Raw genomic sequence first — 16,987 nt, 5'->3', positions numbered from 1 at the left:
CTTCCGGGTTAGCAGCCAGGTGTTTTCATGGCGGGAGAGCTTCAAATGTTGGGCTAAAACAAATGAGTTTTAACGTATTTCTAGATGATTGTTGAGGTCACTGTTGATTGGAATGTTGATATGTAGTTCTACTGCTTTTGAAGCAGTAAAGAAATACTGCATATAAAGTAAAGTTAGGGTATATTCTGGCAATATTTAATCCACTATAATTTGCCTCGAGGAGTAGTAGACAGGTAAGACATATTTCACCTGGATTTCACACATTTTAACTCCCTCCCCATCAAGCTCCCCATTAAGTGTTCTAAAAGAGACTGTACTTTCTTCTACTAAACTGATTGGGTCATTGGCCATCATGAGTTGGAGTAAATGACCCTGATGCACAGTTAATTAGGTCCTGAATAGACTTTGCTTTGTTGATTCTTAGTTGCTTGGCAACAACCGCGCCCTGCCTATTGAAGGTGCATTCCTATTGACAGTATGGCACAGGCCTATTTTTCTTGGGGCACGTATGCAAATACATGGAGGTGTGGTAATGCTGTATTTAGGCAACGTTGTCTGTTAGTCTTTTCAGTTAGCGACCTTAGGAGGAACGTTGTTGTCCATCCGCAGTCTGTGGTGAAAAGTGTTGTGTCAGGATGGGGAATTGAACAGGTGAGAGTGAGTAAAGCACCCACTTTTACACTCACGATTACAGTCGATTGTAGAGTGTTCTGGAGTAAACCTGTAGGGGTTAAAGTATCATATTACAATTGTTGTTTTTTCACCTGGCTAAAACACCTGTAATACTTGTTGTTAGAGATGCTAGCAGGAACAGTGTTACTATTGATTATAACCAGAAATGGGAACTGTTTCAAATTGTTGCATGACTAGTTTTCCTGTTGCCAAATGGTGCATACAAAAACTTGTTGACCTGATTCACATGGTGCTTGACTAGTACTAGGAAGATCAAAATTCAAAGAAAAACTATTGTATGTATACAAGGTAGTAATGTTTGTAACAAAAGTTTTAGAATAATTAAACTGTTGCAGGCAGTTAACAGATTTGAGGGCAGATATACTTGTAACAGTAACACTGTCATTTGTCAGGCTTTAAAGATATTTTAGTCTCGCATGTCTGTCCGTATGCTGCTGAGTCACCCTACACATTGTTGCAAGTGTCAGACCTGTCATAAGAGTGTTTGTACCTAGCTAGGTCATAACTGCATAAAAGGCTTTGGGCATTGGAATTACATGTAAAAGGAAGTCAATTCTAATCTGTTATATTGTTCAGCTCAGTAATTTCTAAAGCAAAAAGACTCTGAAAAGTGGTTGTTTGTACATCTCTGTATTGTGGCTACACAAATATTAGCTTGGGTTACGAAAACATTACAGTAGAAGGCATAGATAGTAACCTCTTGTACGTAAATGACCTACTACAATCAAGAAGGTTAACCTCCTTGCTACAATTGTTTTGACCTCAAGATGATTTAGCAGCACCAGGTTGAAATAATGTTTAGAACCCTAGCGACTGTCCATTTTCTGTCAGAATTGTTTCATGATACTTGTAAAACTGGTGCAATCAACATAGTAATAGTTTTAGTATGTATGCTATGGTGTTGATTTATGAATACGTTGGGATCAACAGACTAGGTTACCACCTGTTTACCTGTAAAACAGTTTACTACAGAATCCTGCATTAAGTAGTACATGTTTGTACTTCACACCCTTTGTATGATTACAATTGTCACCAAGACCACAAAACCTGTTGCACAACATGGGTCACCGAAAGGATATGACACCACTGAAAAAAAATTGGGTGCAACAGTTCCAATTTGGGTGCACCTGGGTGCACATGCACCCCATATTTCGAGCCCTGACACTGTATATCTTTTTGCTTCTGGGGATCGGAATTACATGCCCTTTCAGATGCAAATCCATTTTTGCACCATTTTTTATCAAAATATGTAATTTTGCTATCATGTGTTATTCAATCATAATAGCTTACAAACAAATGATCTCTGTATTCATAAATGCTGTTTTGTTTGTCATATCTTCTGAACACTTTCAACTTGATAAAGTATTGTGCAATTTTGATTACAGTTTTTGCTTGGTGGTAGAATCTTCTGCTGGTCCTTAATTCTAAGGTCAACAATAGCGTAGATTGTAAATAATAGATGACATAATGGGGGCACAATGGTTGCTGTGACATCACCTTCAAACAACAGATAATAGATGTTATCATTTGTATGTTGTCTACATTGTGTTGAGCACAAAGCTATGTATTACTAAGTGCTAGTAGCTTAGACTCATTTCCTTTTCTGTTTTCCAGAATTTGATTCTGTAATTTTAGAAGACTATCCTTCACAAGATGGAGGTGACTGCAGAGATGAGAAGTGCGCTCATGAAGGGTCGCATGACGGCCCTCCCACCTGACAAGTCTAACATCGTGCGCATCTTTATGAGCTCCACTTTTGCAGGTACGTCCACATTCCGTGGCAAAATCAAGAGTCTTATTTGCATGTCTTTTTCTGATTTTCAAGGAGAGATGTTTCAGGAACATACCATTGCAAATAATTAAGGTATTGGAAGTATACAAGTTTTTATGTATTTTCAGTGTATACCTTTTTAGAGCCATGAAAATGGAGGTGAAAAACCACATTGGGTTGGATTCTGGCTGGGAGCTGAAAAGGGCCAGATGTGGCCCTCAATCTCAATCTGGCCCAAAGCAATACCTATTGCAATTAATGATTGTAACGTTTATGTAAATGTTAAATGATCAGAATTTTTGACAAGCAACATGGGTATGTCAGTTATATGTCAACTTAACCATATGGATTACAATATAAATGTAGAAGTCATTTGCTTAAGATTTAAAAGCTCTAAATATTTCATGAGGGTATGAGGTGCTTAAAATCTTGTTTTTCTATTTGTCGCTTTTTGTTTCACTGCAGACAGTCTCCTACATTGTGTGTCTGAAAAGACATGGTGCCTACCAGTTAACTGATGAAAGTGAAGTTTGCCCATACATGTTTGCTTGCTTTCTCACAGACATGGCGAAGGAGCGAAACATCCTCCTGCAGAAGGCGTACCCGGAGCTGCGGGAGTTCTGTCAGAAGCAGGGGCTGGACTTCCAGGTCATGGACATGCGCTGGGGCGTCCGGGACGAGGTGGTGGCTGATCACATGACCTGCGCCCTGTGTCTGATGGAGATTGACACCTGCAAGAGACTGTCGGTCGGGCCCAACTTTGTGGTGAGGTTTCCGATACTGTAGACTTTGTTATTTTTGACAGGAATGATGTGTTAATGGTGTTTTAAGTTGCCTGTGGATATTTGTGATGCCATTATTTTTGGGTAGAGAGACAACACAAAACTGAGAAATAACCCACCGTAAACACTTTAAGATTTACTTTAATATAGCTTGTAATCTAGTCCAGCAAATAGATATGTTATGAAAAGCATCTGACTTTGAATTATATATAAATCGGTTTCATTGTTTAGTTTGCATATCTCCATTATGATTTCTTTATATTTTGACAGTTTTGAAAATTCTAGATGTAAAACAGCAATTACTTGACAATTTCCCCTCTACAGGCATTCCTTGGAAACAGGTATGGCTATCGTCCCATTCCAGCAAAGATAGAGGCGGAAGAGCTCGACATCCTCATAAAGAAGGCCAGTGAACTAGACATGGACACCACTGTCATCAAGGAATGGTACCTCAAGGACGACAACGCTGTCCCTGCAGTCTGTTTACTTCAGCCAATCACCAGCAAGTTTAAATACTACACAGACATGGAGCCAGCCAATGAGAGCCTGCGACAGAAAGACAAGGAGGGGTGGTATCAGGTGACAGCTCAGTTGGAAAATATTCTCCGCACAGCTGTGAAGGCAGCTCACAAGGAAGGACTCGTCACTGAGGAGCAGCAACACAAGTACATCAAATCAGGTACATGTATGATGATGGGCAATAATTGTATGCTGGTATCAGTGGATATGCAATCTGGCCTACACCACAATGTTTGCCACACAGCAGTAGGAAGGAGTTTGTACTAAGCTAACTTGTAAATATTACAGATTATAGATAATTCCTTTTCCATGTAGCCTGGGTATCATCCTTCATACTACAGGATCTTTCTGATTAAGCAAGCAATCAATGAGGGCCAGCAGTATCTATCAATGTCAATTATTCTGTACATTTTTCCTATTATCCATACATATCTGTTTTATCCTTTAACTAACTGCAAGGACTCAATTCTTTTCCAGTAACTGAGACTGAGATCAACAGAGGCATCATACAGTCAACTGATGCCAACCAGAGAGCTGTCATCTTTATACGGAACCTGCAAAACATCGAGAAGCACGTCGGAGCAGATGCAGTCAGCGCCTACCTGGACCTGATGGACAGAGAGAAGCTGAATGAAGAATCACAGAGACTGTTGGAGGACCTGAAGGGGAAACTGCCGTCCAAACTGAAGAATGTTCACCAGTATGAAGTGGAGTGGACCGACAAGGGGGTTAACGAAGACGTAGAAAGTCACGCTTCATATCTGGAACGGTTTAGCGATGACTTTGTGGCTGATCTGAAAGCAATGATTTTCAAGAGCCTACAGAGCGAGAGTGAACAGGAACAGAATGACGATTGGTTTTTGACTGAAGTGATCTCACACGCACGTTTCTGCCAGGCTAAGTGTGAAAGTTTCTGTGGAAGACAGGAGATCTTTGACGCCGTGTACTCGTACATGAAGGACACGGCCAAGGTCAACCATCAACCGTTTGTGATCCACGGAGCCTCTGGTAGCGGGAAGTCGTCCATCATGGCCATGCTGGCACAGAATGCTGCACAGACGTTTGGAGAAAACCTGGTGACCATCATCCGTTTCCTGGGCACGTCACCACACAGCACCCTTATCCACCCTGTTCTACAGAGCCTCTGTCTACAGATATGTGAGGTCTACGGCATCGAGTCACCTGTGGAAAGAGTTCTCAACAACTTTGCCGAAATCGTCCAATACCTGTCCACGCTTCTGGACAAGGTGTCGGAGAAGGACCGGCCACTTCTCATCCTCCTGGACTCCTTGGACCAGTTGTCGTCTGTGGACCGAGCCTACAGCCTGACCTGGCTGCCCAAGTCCCTCCCACCGAACGTCCACATCGTGGTCTCCACCCTGCCTGAGGAGTTTGATCTGCTGAAGACTCTGAAACGCACGATACGCAGCGACAGCAGCTACATCCAGGTGCCCACACTGTCAGAACAGGTGGGAAGTGAGATTCTGGACACGTGGCTCGCTCGGATCCAGCGATGTCTCACAGAGAAGCAGAGGGAAGTCATCTTGTCAGCGTTCTCACATTGTCGGCAGCCGTTGTTTCTTAAGCTGGCTTTCGATGAAGCTCGAAGATGGAAGTCGTACACTCCAGAATCAGAACTACGGATTGCCCAGTCAGCACGTGCAGCCATCAACCTGCTGTATGAGAGACTGGAGGTGCAACACGGAACCATTTTCGTGTCACACACGATGGGATACATTGCTGCTGCCAGGTAGGAAATGCTGACTTGTAAACTCATCCCCTTTCCATACTTCCTTTATTGTCGCTTTCAACCTATACAGGCCCTCATCTCTTGCACTTTTTGTTACTTCAATCTTAAGGAATGGAATAGCTGAACACGAGTTAGAGGATGTCCTCTCCCTGGACGATGAAGTGTTGGATGACGTGTACCAGTACTGGTCTCCCCCCAACAAGGACCTGGTGCGCATCCCTCCTCTCATCGTCACCCGCCTCAAGTACGACATCATGGAGTACCTCGCCGAGAGGCAAGCAGATGGGAAGAGGGTCCTGCAGCTGTTTCACAGGTACAGTACAGCCCATCTTACTGATTCATTACAGCTAGGATATTTTACCATATGACCAGACAAGATCAAAGAGTGGACATCCCTCAGCCTCCAAGAAATAATGACAGTTGTGGTTCAAGACAAACCTGGATTCAAATTTCCCTCTCTATGTATAAGCCAACGACCAAGGCTTAGGAGTTTAGCAGCTAATTGAAGCGTAAGTTGAGAAGAGGTGTGTTATGCTATGTGGCAGTTTCTAGATTAGGCTATGTGTCTATTGGAATACATTGTAGACTAATAACCTCCTCTTTTATGGTATCAGATTATATATTCGCTACAGAGCAGGACAGCAGAGAGGAACAAAGAAAGGGAATGGAAATTTGAGGCAGTACTTTGTTCCATGAAAAGAGCCCCCTTTCTGTTTGTTACTGTTGATGAATTGTGGCAGAAAATCGAATATATGGTCACAACTTCAATAAAAAAGATCAGAGACGGTGGGGTCAATATCTGTTCTATTGTACTTTCCAACAGACAGTTCATAGAGTGTGCACAGGAGCGCTACCTGGCGGGAGACAGCAGCAGAGCACGTCACCACATCCTGGCCGACTTCTTCCTCGGCACGTGGAGCAACGGTCGCAGGAAGGAGATCACCATGGATGTCAACGGGAAGAAGGAGTATTACAACGCCGACCGCAACGTCGTTCCCCAGCCCATGAAGTATGACGACAACGTCTTCAACCGGCGCAAACTGAACGAGGTGACCTTTCATCTTCTCCACGCAGGCAGGATGGACGACATCTTCGAACACACTCTGGGTAAGGATTACTGAAGTTGCCTCTTGTCATATCTGTGCTGTCTTGTCACAAATAGTTTCAATACATTATTAGTTTTGCCTGTCCCTCTGTTTCATAATGGTCACTCAGAATACTTATAGTTCACAGCCATCACACCAAGGAAGAGAAATGCTAAGCGGAATTTGCAAACAAAAATGCCCAGCAAGTAACAGCAATGCTTCTGACAAAATCTAACGTAAAACATATCACTACAGAAATTCCTCATATTAGCTTATTGGTATGAAGAGTCACCCCTGTCATTTCCTTTCTTTTTTTAGGCAATCTCAACTTCATGCACAACATGATTGACGCCTTCAGTGTGAAGGACCTAATAGAAGATTACAACATGGTGCTTCAGGTGCAGGATAACCTGGAAATCAGGCTTCTCAGGGATGCACTGAGACTCATCAAACCTACCTTGGAGTTTAAAGGTACCTGTTTCTTCCATGGCTAGTCTGGCCCAGTTTTTCAAGGAATTTTTAATCCAACTTTAATGGGATTTGTTGAGCTTTTGTTGAAGTTTGAAAATTCTTTAAGTTAGATGATGTAACTTTAAGTAAAATTTAGCTACCATTTTTTGCTGTGTCATGTATTTACATGTACATGTAACGTTATATCATCAACATTGTTTTTCTCAAAACTGCTTCAATGCATGCTTTAGTTTCAATACAATTACAGTAACGTTATATTTAGAATATAGTAAATGTTATATTTTTTACTTATAATTTTTATAATGATTACTGAATGCTCAATTGTTGCTTGCTGAGTTTGGATTTTTGTGGCATTTGCAATTGATTAACTGCCCTTTTATAACACGTAATATGTTTTTCCTTTGAAGGTGCAGTAGATCATATTGCTGGAACTTAAGTTCTTTAACTTCAGCAGTTCCTACGTTTTGTAGGTGGTGTGGTGTTGGCTTTGCTGTGACGCACTTCTGTGTTCTGGAAACTCCACCATTTTCTGTAACATCTCAGAAAATTATCCATTTTGTTTTAAATTCCAGTTTAATCTATGCTAAACAGTGTGTGCTAAAATCTACATGGTGTCCGTGGTGCCCTTTGACCCTAACAGGTGGCGTACCCAGCTATCTGGCATTGGAGCTGATTGGACGGCTTGTACCATTTGAACGTCAGTCCCGACAAGCCGTAGACAGCCTTCTGGAGCAGTCACGGGCGTGGTGCAAGAAATTTTGCGACCGCGTGACGCGGCGTCCGTTCATGTTGCCTCACAGCACTTCCAATTACCCACCAGGTACATGATCCGTTCTTCCCGTGTAGTCACTAACGACAGAAGTTTTCTGCCTAGGTGGATACACCAATCCCTTGGCTGCAGAGTTTGTGGGTCGCTTGGACTGGCTAAGTGACCAATCCCGGCACATAGAGTCCTTCATGTCCCAGTGCAGAGCCTGGTGCACACAGTGGTGTGTCAGAGATGGAGAGCCCCGTCTGATACCCCAGGGTGCTATAGGTTGCTCGGGACAGCTAGCCAACCAATCATCGCCGCAACGTTCCTGTTGCACGCGATGGTGTGACAGTGAACGAGACCTGTCCGTGATAACCCGGGGTGCTAGCTTCCCACCACCAGGTACTCCCAACTGTCCTCTCCCTTTGGTGTCTCTAACCCCATGTTTTTTTATTGTTACTCTAAGCCTTTGAACGAGATGCTGTCAACAGCCTGTCTGCTGAGCTGATCGGTCGTCTGTCCTCGTATAGTGCTGACTTTGTCAGGATTAGTCAGATACTGAGCCAGTGTCTGTCCTGGTGTAGTGCCAACAGTGTTGCTAGGGGGGCACCCTCGTTCGTACCGCAAGGTTCAAGCTTCCCACCGCCAGGTACCCCTCCTTCACACCTGTGTGTTTTCTTTCAAAGCCTTCTTGCAAAAGGGTTCCATCGTGAACATGCTGCCGACAGAGCTCATTGGCCGACTGTCCTCATTCGGCAAGCGTTTTGAGCGGATAGCCACGTTGGTGACCCAGTGCATGTGGTGGTGTCAGGACCATTGTGTGTCTAACGGTGACCCAATGTTTATTACAAGGGGCACAGGCTTCCCTCCCCCAGGTACATAATGTTTATTCTGTTTGGCTTAAAGGCTACGTGAGCAAACTTGATCTTATGGATGATATTAGTGAATGCACTGATTTTGGCCAGTTTGCCCCCAAGAAACTTTGCTTTGCAATACAAATTTGTACTGAATTGTGAAAAGTTGTGGCACACAATGCAAGAATATTGTGAGCCCTTCTTGATCACAAAACTGCTTCAACACATAAAATTGTCATGAAACTAAAAGACTTAGTAGACTAGCAATGCAAAATGCATAATATTTTGGGGCCTCATCATAAGCTATAGCATGTCATCTGTAATATCAAGTTATACAGCCTTGTTAAACAGTACCGTAGGTGCCATTCACAAAGTTGTTCATCAAAGAAACCTAAAATATGCCAGAGGCATGTGTTTAACCCAAGGTACATCAGAACAATGAGGTCGCTTTCTGCATTGTATTACTTAACTCCCAGTGATTTGTAATAAGACAATATCTAGAGGTTTCCCAAGTTTACTGCCTTACAAAAAAAGGTTTACATCCTATTTAATGTGTCAAAAATGGCCTTTTCAAGATTACTTGTAAGAAAAATGTTTGAGCTGTTTTTGTAGTCCAAGTTTCCTTTGTTTATAGATTAGTGACATAAATGTGAAACACCAAATTTGAGTAATGTGATACCATAGCAATTTTATAATCAAAGTGACCCATTCTTAAAGGATTATCAGGACTGGTATTGAATCATCAGAATCCTAAGGCTGTTTGTGAATGGCACCATCATATTGCTTTTACAGTCAAACTTCATCCAAACATAACAAAACTCCAAATCCCTCCAGCAAACATGACATGCTGCATCCATTGTGGCGTCCTGCTTACAACATCATCACGTTCTTGGGAAAGATCTACCCAAACATCCTTGTCTATACTGTCATTTGTCTTGGGAGATCTTTTCACATCCACAATTTCCACCATATCAAGTTGCAGACTATCTATATTCTGTATAGTTTGTCATATTCATTTTATATATATCTAGATAGCTTTGTGTGATCCAGCTTCATGTGTCTTATATCGTAAGGTAGTCATTTTCACAACTTCACAAGCACTCTTGTACACACCATACCTCGCACGTTATTCATCATTCCCCATACTTGGATCTGACGCTATGTCAGACCATTTCATCAGACTGTTCAACCCTGATTCACAAATTTATACACTGTCTTTGTAATTGTAATAGGGTGCACATTTCCCATTACTACATGTAACTCACCTTCAATGAATCCTTACTCCTCTGTGGTCATGTGTGTGGAAACCTGGTATAATTGTGTGGAACCCTGTATGTTCCCCTGCAACTTGCCCTATTTCTCTTGCTCACTTTCCATCAGCCATGCTTTCTGTGTGTGATACTGCAGCATGCTGCTTGTTATATGTCTGCCAATGATTTGCTTAGCATATATATGTAATTGCAATGCATATATAAATCAGCGAATGTGCAATGATATCTGGGACCAAGCAAAATTTCCAACTATGTAAGAACTTCTAGGTCTAACTGGACCAGCTTACCTACACAAAATACATGTTATTTCAGAAGATTTAGCTCCAGATCTTGATTAAAGAAACTGTCAAGTCAGTTGCCTCTTTTTATGTAGATGGTCTGCTTGGTCTACCCATAGTTGATGCATGTATTTTGCTTGGTCCCTACCTGTTTGAATATCTGTAATGCAAATCAAAGAAAATGTAGAATATGTCACTGCTTGTATACCTAAGTATTTGTATGCGCGTTATTGCAACTTTCCTCTAAACTGCATGTCATTTGCTTGCATATACATATAGTTACCTTTCATTAAAAAGACATATGATCATAATTCAAAAGAATGAAAGAAATCTGTGTAAAGCAAAAGAAAGTGTTGACTATAACTTTAACATAATGTAGCAATTTATGAAACGGATCAAAGTCAAGTTGTATTATAAAGAAGACTTCTCCTGAAAGAGTGTATACTGTTTCCTAATACATCACCTTTTACCAACAGGTGGTCCCCTGCGGACGACCCTGGCCCACCACAGAGCCGGCATCACGTCCATCGCCATGACCCCAGACGGAGGCTACATGGTGACCGCTGCACGGGACTGCACCATCCGCATCTACGAGAATGAGTCGGACGTCATGGAACTGGAGAGGACACTGACGGGTCATACAGGTGGTTTATTTCAATACAAACATTCTTTTTATTGACGTCATGATAATTATAATTTGAATCTGGCACGTAATTGGATCAAGTAGTAGCACATTCATGTGGTTTACCGACGTGCGCTGCGCATGTAATTCAACATGGCTGAAATGACGTCAAATGAAAAACCGGTATACCATTCACAGCCAGGACAAGGATCTTATTTGGCAACGCTAAAGGGGAAGGTCCGTTTCGTGATTTTCATTGAAAGCTATAACAAGTACAAAAGACAAGCTAACACATATTACCACATGTATTACCACATACACCATGAAAAGACCACACACGTACTAGTAACACAATGTCAGCGAATTTGTTGACAAAGGAATTTTATATTCCACAACAATTGTATTTATTTGCCAATGGAGTGGAATCCTTCCTTAACCTCTACTGGCTACAAATATAGCAGAAAAGTATGCATTACTTATATTATCATTTTTCATGGCAGCTGCTATTGAAGTCCTGTCTGCAGCCCCCAACAATGAGCTGCTGGTGTCCGGCTCGCTGGACAACACCCTAAAGGTGTGGAACCTGGAGACGGGCCGGCTGGTCATCACCATGGAGGAGGACCACGCCTACTACCAGCAGCACGCCCTGCTGACCACCACCATGGACTCCCGCAAGGTGGTCTCACCTGCTGGGAAACTGGTGAGTTGGAGAAAGCTGTGCCACCATTGCATTATAACCTTTGCTGCTGATGATTTGATAAGATATAGTTCCACAATCCCACAGTTTTAACTTCATAGATTGAAGTGATATGGAAACATCACAAAGGGATTTGAAATCAATCATTCTTATTGACACCTAAGAAACCTGAAACTCCCAAGATAAACTCCAGTAACTTCTCTTCCTTTGTATCTTAGGTTAATGTCTGGGACATAGAGTCTGGCAAGCTGCAGTTCACCTTGAAGGGGCACGAGGGAGCTGTGTCTTGCCTGGCTGTTTCCCATAACAACCAGTACATCATCACAGGAGCAGAAGACAACACCATCAAGATGTGGAGCACAGAGACAGGGGAGCTGAAAAACACCTTCTCCCACCACACAGATCACCTGACCTGTCTCAGGGTCACCCAGGATGAAAGGATTGTTTCCGGGTCAAAGGACACGACACTTTCTGTCATAGACATGGAGAAGGGGGAGGTAGTTCACAGGTTAGAAGGGCACTCCCATCCTATATACTCTCTAACCATCACATCAGATGGTAGATATGCAGTATCCGGGTCAGACAAGGTGGTAAAACTGTGGAACTTGTCTGAGGGGAAAGAGGTTCACCATTTGCAGGGGCACTACGGTATTGTGGACTGTGTCGGGGTTACCAGCGACAACAAGGTCATCGTGTCCGGAGCTCGGGACGAACATTTGAATGTCTGGGACTTCCAGAGCGGTCAGCTCATCCAGACATTGGACGGACAAGCGGCAAAGATCACCGCGATGGAGGTGACCGGTTACATTGTGGTGACGGCGTCCACAGACTCCTACTACACCAAGGTTTGGGACGTCGAACAGAGCAAGATGAAGATGTCCACTCCCAGGTTCATCGACAAGTACGGCATTGTGGGTGTGACGAGTGATGCAGGGTACGTGGTGTACAAACGTGAGGGCAGCGAGAATGAGGTGAACTTGTGGAACTCAAAAGACGGCAAAGACATCCGAACTATCACTGACAAGGATGGTAAGTCATTGCCCCGTCAGTCATGAGCTTATCAATCTTTAGTACATTTCTTTACATTTTTAAACTTTTCGAATGTGCCTTTCTTAGATTTCCTGTTTAAACAATTTAACTGAATCTCCCTTTTCCACTACAGGCTCCATAACATGCCTGAGGATCACTCACAACAACAACTGTGTGGTGACTGGAGATGAGGCAGGTTTTATCAAGCTGTGGAACCTGAACACAGGCCAGTTTATTCGGCAGCTGGACCAGGCCTCAGGTGGCATCAGGTGCTTCTGGATTACACGTATGGACAGGTATGTAGCCAGGAACGAAAACTGTTACCAGTTCATCATCATTTGTTACAGAATATTGTCTGCAAAATATGATTGTCTACTTTCCTTTTCATCTCAAAGAAGGATTTTGGATTAGCATTTCATCTTATACGACAAGTTAACTGTTTACTATCATATGGTCTCTCAGGTACCTGGTGGCAGTCACAGACAGCAATGCAGTTTCAGCCTGGGATATCGACTCCATGACACTTCTATGGACCCGCAAGCCAAACTGTGAGGGGAAAATCACCTGCGTCACCATGACTGATGACAGGAAGTACACCGCAGTCGGCACAGACGAGAAGCAAATCTTAGTTTTTGACAACAAACTTGACAAAGCTGCACACATTCTGGTCGGGCATCAGAGCCCGCTGACATGTTTGAGTGTCAGCCATAACCAGAAGTTGTTGGCGTCAGGGTCGTCAGGTGAAACCATGAGGGTGTGGGACCTGGGCACGGGGAGACTGGTACACGAGCTGTACGCAAAGTCACCCGTGTTTAAAGGGATCGTGTGTTTGTCGTTTAGTCACGACGACAAATACCTGCTGACTGGTGGTCACGACAGGTCACTTAAGATGTGGGACCTCGAAACAGGTGGGATATCATTTTAATCTTTAGGATATCGTAGACCACAATTATTCCTTAATTAAAGCTCTTACTAAGAACATTCAAGATATACGTGGTAGTAACAACAGGACGACATTAAGCAGTTGCAATATGCTGTTTTAACAAGATGTAGAAAAAATTGGTGAAGAGTTACAGGGCTCGAAATACTGGGTGCATGTGCACCCAGGTGCACCCAAAATTGGAGCTGTGCACCCAATTATTTTCTGTGGGTGCACAGGGTGCGCCCAAATATTTTCTTAGGTTTATGTATGTAAAGATATTAAAGTATACTAGTATACAACATATTCTTGACATCTAAGTGTTAGAAAGATAATAAAAAACGTCTGTCATTGTACTTGTTTAACCCTTGTCCTGCGGGCCCAGTTATATAACCGGATGCACATGCTGTGCCTGTGTGCGGGTCCGGTTATTTAACCGGTTGGGGGTATTCCCCACAGGAACATTTGTGGCTTCTGTGTGGTAACCAGGAACAGCTGGGAAGAAGATGGGGGCTGCATGAATGGGGTCAAGGGTCAATATCCTGGTTGCGCAATCAATCCCAGAGCTCTTTGCGGGCATAAATTATGTTAATGAGCCAAGATGGCCGACTGTCGTCTGCAGATATGTTTTTTTCATGTTTTTTTCGTGTTTTGGGGCATAAATGCTTAGTTTAGTCGCTAAAATGTCAAAGTTAACTTGGTAACAAGTGCATAAGGAGCCTTTCCCCACTGATTCTGAGGCAGTACATCCAATTTTGGGCAAGAATGGTGAAGAAATGCTGCCAAACATGAGAAAAGAAGATATGCACGTGAACTTTACCATTTTTATGGAAAATTACCCCCCACGCAACAGGAAACGAATTAGGACAGTCTGTTAAGCTGCAAATTCGACCTTGGTTACTTTTGTGGAGGTCATTGAGTACCTTGATGTGGCAAATAATTAGTGACAGATGGAGCTGATCATATGTTACATTATTCTATTGAACAGCCTTTTCAGCACCCAGGACAATACCTAGCCATAAACTCACCTGCAGTGATACCTGGGTAATTTTTTTTTGCTGCATGTGTGGCTCTGATGTTGTCAGTATGTCATAGGAATGTTGTAGTGTTGATACTAAGATTATTTATGAAATTCAGGTATTATTGATACAAAAGTTTATGAAAATAACTTGTTTTATTGATTTATTACCCTTGCATATCATTTTTATGACTCAGGGTCAAACTTTGAAGACATTACTTAAAAGTAGAGACTCTCAGCTTTCTATTGATGTATAACATTATAGGGTTACTTAAATGCAAAGTAAGTAAAAAATAGCAAAGTAAAAGCATTTCCCATACTTTGAAGAGAATCAAAAATGCCCAGCACAGGGAGGGTATATGGGTAAAAAATTGCCAGCAGGACAAGGGTTAAGAATTTGATAGCTTGTAACTAAGTTTTATTATTAGGTTATTACTTAAATTTAAGTGGTGCACCCAAAAAATTTTTGGTCGCACCCAATTTTTAAGCTCGGTGCACCAGTGCACCTAATCCCAAATATGAATTTCGAGCTCTGAGTTACATTGAATGCATCAAATCCTTATAAGTTGTCTGATGAAGATTCTTACCCTTGTTGCCTTCAGGAAATATGGTGACTGCCCAATATGTCTATGCAACAATCACCAACATAGTGGCCAACCGGGACAATATCGTACTGACCACGAAACTTGGTTACGTCATCATCGAGGACATTCTGCTGCCTTCGCCGCGTACTCCGGAACCAGACGAGAGTTTGTTAGGTGGGCAGCCTGACTTTGAGGAAGCCGCTCAACCTGTAATTAAAGTCAGGAGCCGCATGATGAAGAAATCTCACTTCTGCCAAATTCTGTAGAGTTTGGACTTTTGTACAATGCTCATTCCACAAACAGAAAAATTGGATGGTGACAATATTTTCAAATGTGAATAATGATATTTCACAATTTTTATATGCAACAATTGGAAATAAGACCTGAAATTATATGATACTAGTAATGTGCAATATCTACATATATCTCATGTAGATAGTTGATGATTAAGGTATAAGATAAGTTACCTTTGTGATAAGTTGTAAGTCCTAACATTCTATATTGTCATTGATCATATAGATTTGTACTAGTAATTTAAGGCGCAGTCAGATTTTATGAATTTACTGGACCAATGTAAATATTAATGATAGACAATGCAGTGTAATATTTTTTTAAAACATCAGGGATATCTCAATGCTTAGAGTACAAATATCTAATGCTTTACCACAAGCAGTGTATGTATGTATGAAAATATAAAAGTTCAAGTTGCACATTTACCAACTGTTACTTAAACTTTAGAGGTTAGATGCAATCTTAGGCAGAAATCCTGGCACAAGTAGGAATAAATTTTGCAATTACTTTTCCCACAAATATGTACTATGCAAATGGAGCTGGGTTTATGTAGATGAGGAGGGTCAAGATGTACTTTTAAAAGAGTCTCCCTATGAAGTCTGTGGTAAAAGGTACTTAGCAGGATTTTAAAGATATAACAACTTGTCACTTTAGACAAGTTCATATGTATATAGCAATTTCCTAGTTCTGATAAAATCATAAGGTGGCAGCTTGTGTGAAAGGGAACATTTTGTGAACATTGAACTTGTTTTCACGAATTATTTCAGCTGTTGTAAATATATCACTACCTGTTAATGATATGCACTTCAAGCTTGTGCATGTGCAATAGTTATTTTGTCATAATGAAATAATGACGTGTCCCTCAATGCTGTCATCCAAATCAAGAAAAAAAGATTTCCAACCAGATTATCATGTTTAGATAGAATGCTTGAAAAATATCTATGCAAGTTCTTACCATTGTTGATAAGGAGTTATAGATGATTCATAGATATATGCCTGTGGATGCAGCAATTAAAAGATCAATAAAAATTGACAGTTCCGTGGCTATGACATCAAGCCTTGGCTATGACATAAATCACAACCGGGAACCCCCATTGGGTTTGTTATATTTGAGAAAATCCTGATGATATGAAATACATTCCAGAAATGTGTACAATGTGTTATGACGAGATTTTGCAAAAACAATACACTCTTCTCCTACAGACTTTAGATGGGTGTTGGTCTGAACTGTTAAATGTGTCAGTTTGCACGTAAATCTGCCTTGAGCGGCTTCTAATGACTTTTCACAGCCCGAGAGGTTCTTAGATTGTCCATGCCCCATTAAGCAGCCAATGGTGCATAAGCTTGTAACACTTAGCAGCGACAACTATCTCTTCCCACTTGTATCTTTAAACTAAAGACCTGCTATGCCATAAAGATGGTGGGAAAGGGCCCACCCGTCTTTGCACAGTACAGTGCGTGTCATCCGTCATGTAAAGCCTACCTAATCCATAGAACTAGCTCGTGTGAAGAAAATATACCAGGCTGGCATAAAGCACAACACATAACGTTTGAATTGGGACCGCAAAACCACAGTGCGACAAGAAATAAGTAGAGTCCATT

The 16,987-nt window shown here is 41.9% G+C and overlaps 1 protein-coding gene across 7 annotated transcripts; it reads left to right on the top strand.

Moving 5' to 3' along the window:
• The first annotated feature begins 44 nt into the window (after positions 1 to 44).
• On the top strand, positions 45 to 16,435 carry LOC118415725 (NACHT domain- and WD repeat-containing protein 1-like). Of its 7 annotated transcripts, XM_035820481.1 has the most exons (16): positions 45 to 233; positions 563 to 651; positions 2,308 to 2,455; positions 3,027 to 3,229; positions 3,571 to 3,925; positions 4,243 to 5,515; positions 5,625 to 5,828; positions 6,339 to 6,622; positions 6,919 to 7,071; positions 7,946 to 8,224; positions 10,702 to 10,869; positions 11,348 to 11,547; positions 11,763 to 12,573; positions 12,707 to 12,869; positions 13,036 to 13,481; positions 15,113 to 16,435. In XM_035820481.1, the coding sequence occupies exons 3-16, from the start codon at positions 2,347 to 2,349 to the stop codon at positions 15,358 to 15,360; spliced, it is 4,896 nt and encodes a 1,631-aa protein (XP_035676374.1). In that variant the 5' UTR covers positions 45 to 233; positions 563 to 651; positions 2,308 to 2,346; the 3' UTR covers positions 15,361 to 16,435. The 7 variants fall into 7 exon arrangements, with proteins under 7 accessions (XP_035676374.1, XP_035676377.1, XP_035676375.1 ...); XM_035820484.1 differs by lacking the exon at positions 563 to 651; XM_035820482.1 differs by lacking the exon at positions 45 to 233 and having other exon boundaries at positions 341 to 657.
• Positions 16,436 to 16,987: the final 552 nt, after the last annotated feature.

This window comes from Branchiostoma floridae, chromosome 5 (assembly GCF_000003815.2).
Source record: "Branchiostoma floridae strain S238N-H82 chromosome 5, Bfl_VNyyK, whole genome shotgun sequence".
In the NCBI taxonomy this organism is placed as follows: Eukaryota; Metazoa; Chordata; class Leptocardii; order Amphioxiformes; family Branchiostomatidae; genus Branchiostoma; species Branchiostoma floridae.
This window is presented reverse-complemented; position numbering and strand designations above follow the sequence as displayed.

What these genes read in the sequence shown, in the direction of transcription:
- LOC118415725 (XM_035820484.1), top strand. Translation starts at nt 2,347, where the DNA reads ATGGAGGTGACTGCAGAGATGAGAAGTGCGCTCATGAAGGGTCGCATG. An exon ending in ACCTACCTTGGAGTTTAAAG is followed by an intron (nt 7,072 to 7,945) that starts GTACCTGTTTCT and finishes TTTTCTGCCTAG; the next exon opens with GTGGATACACCAATCCCTTG. An exon ending in TCTCACCTGCTGGGAAACTG is followed by an intron (nt 11,548 to 11,762) that starts GTGAGTTGGAGA and finishes TTTGTATCTTAG; the next exon opens with GTTAATGTCTGGGACATAGA.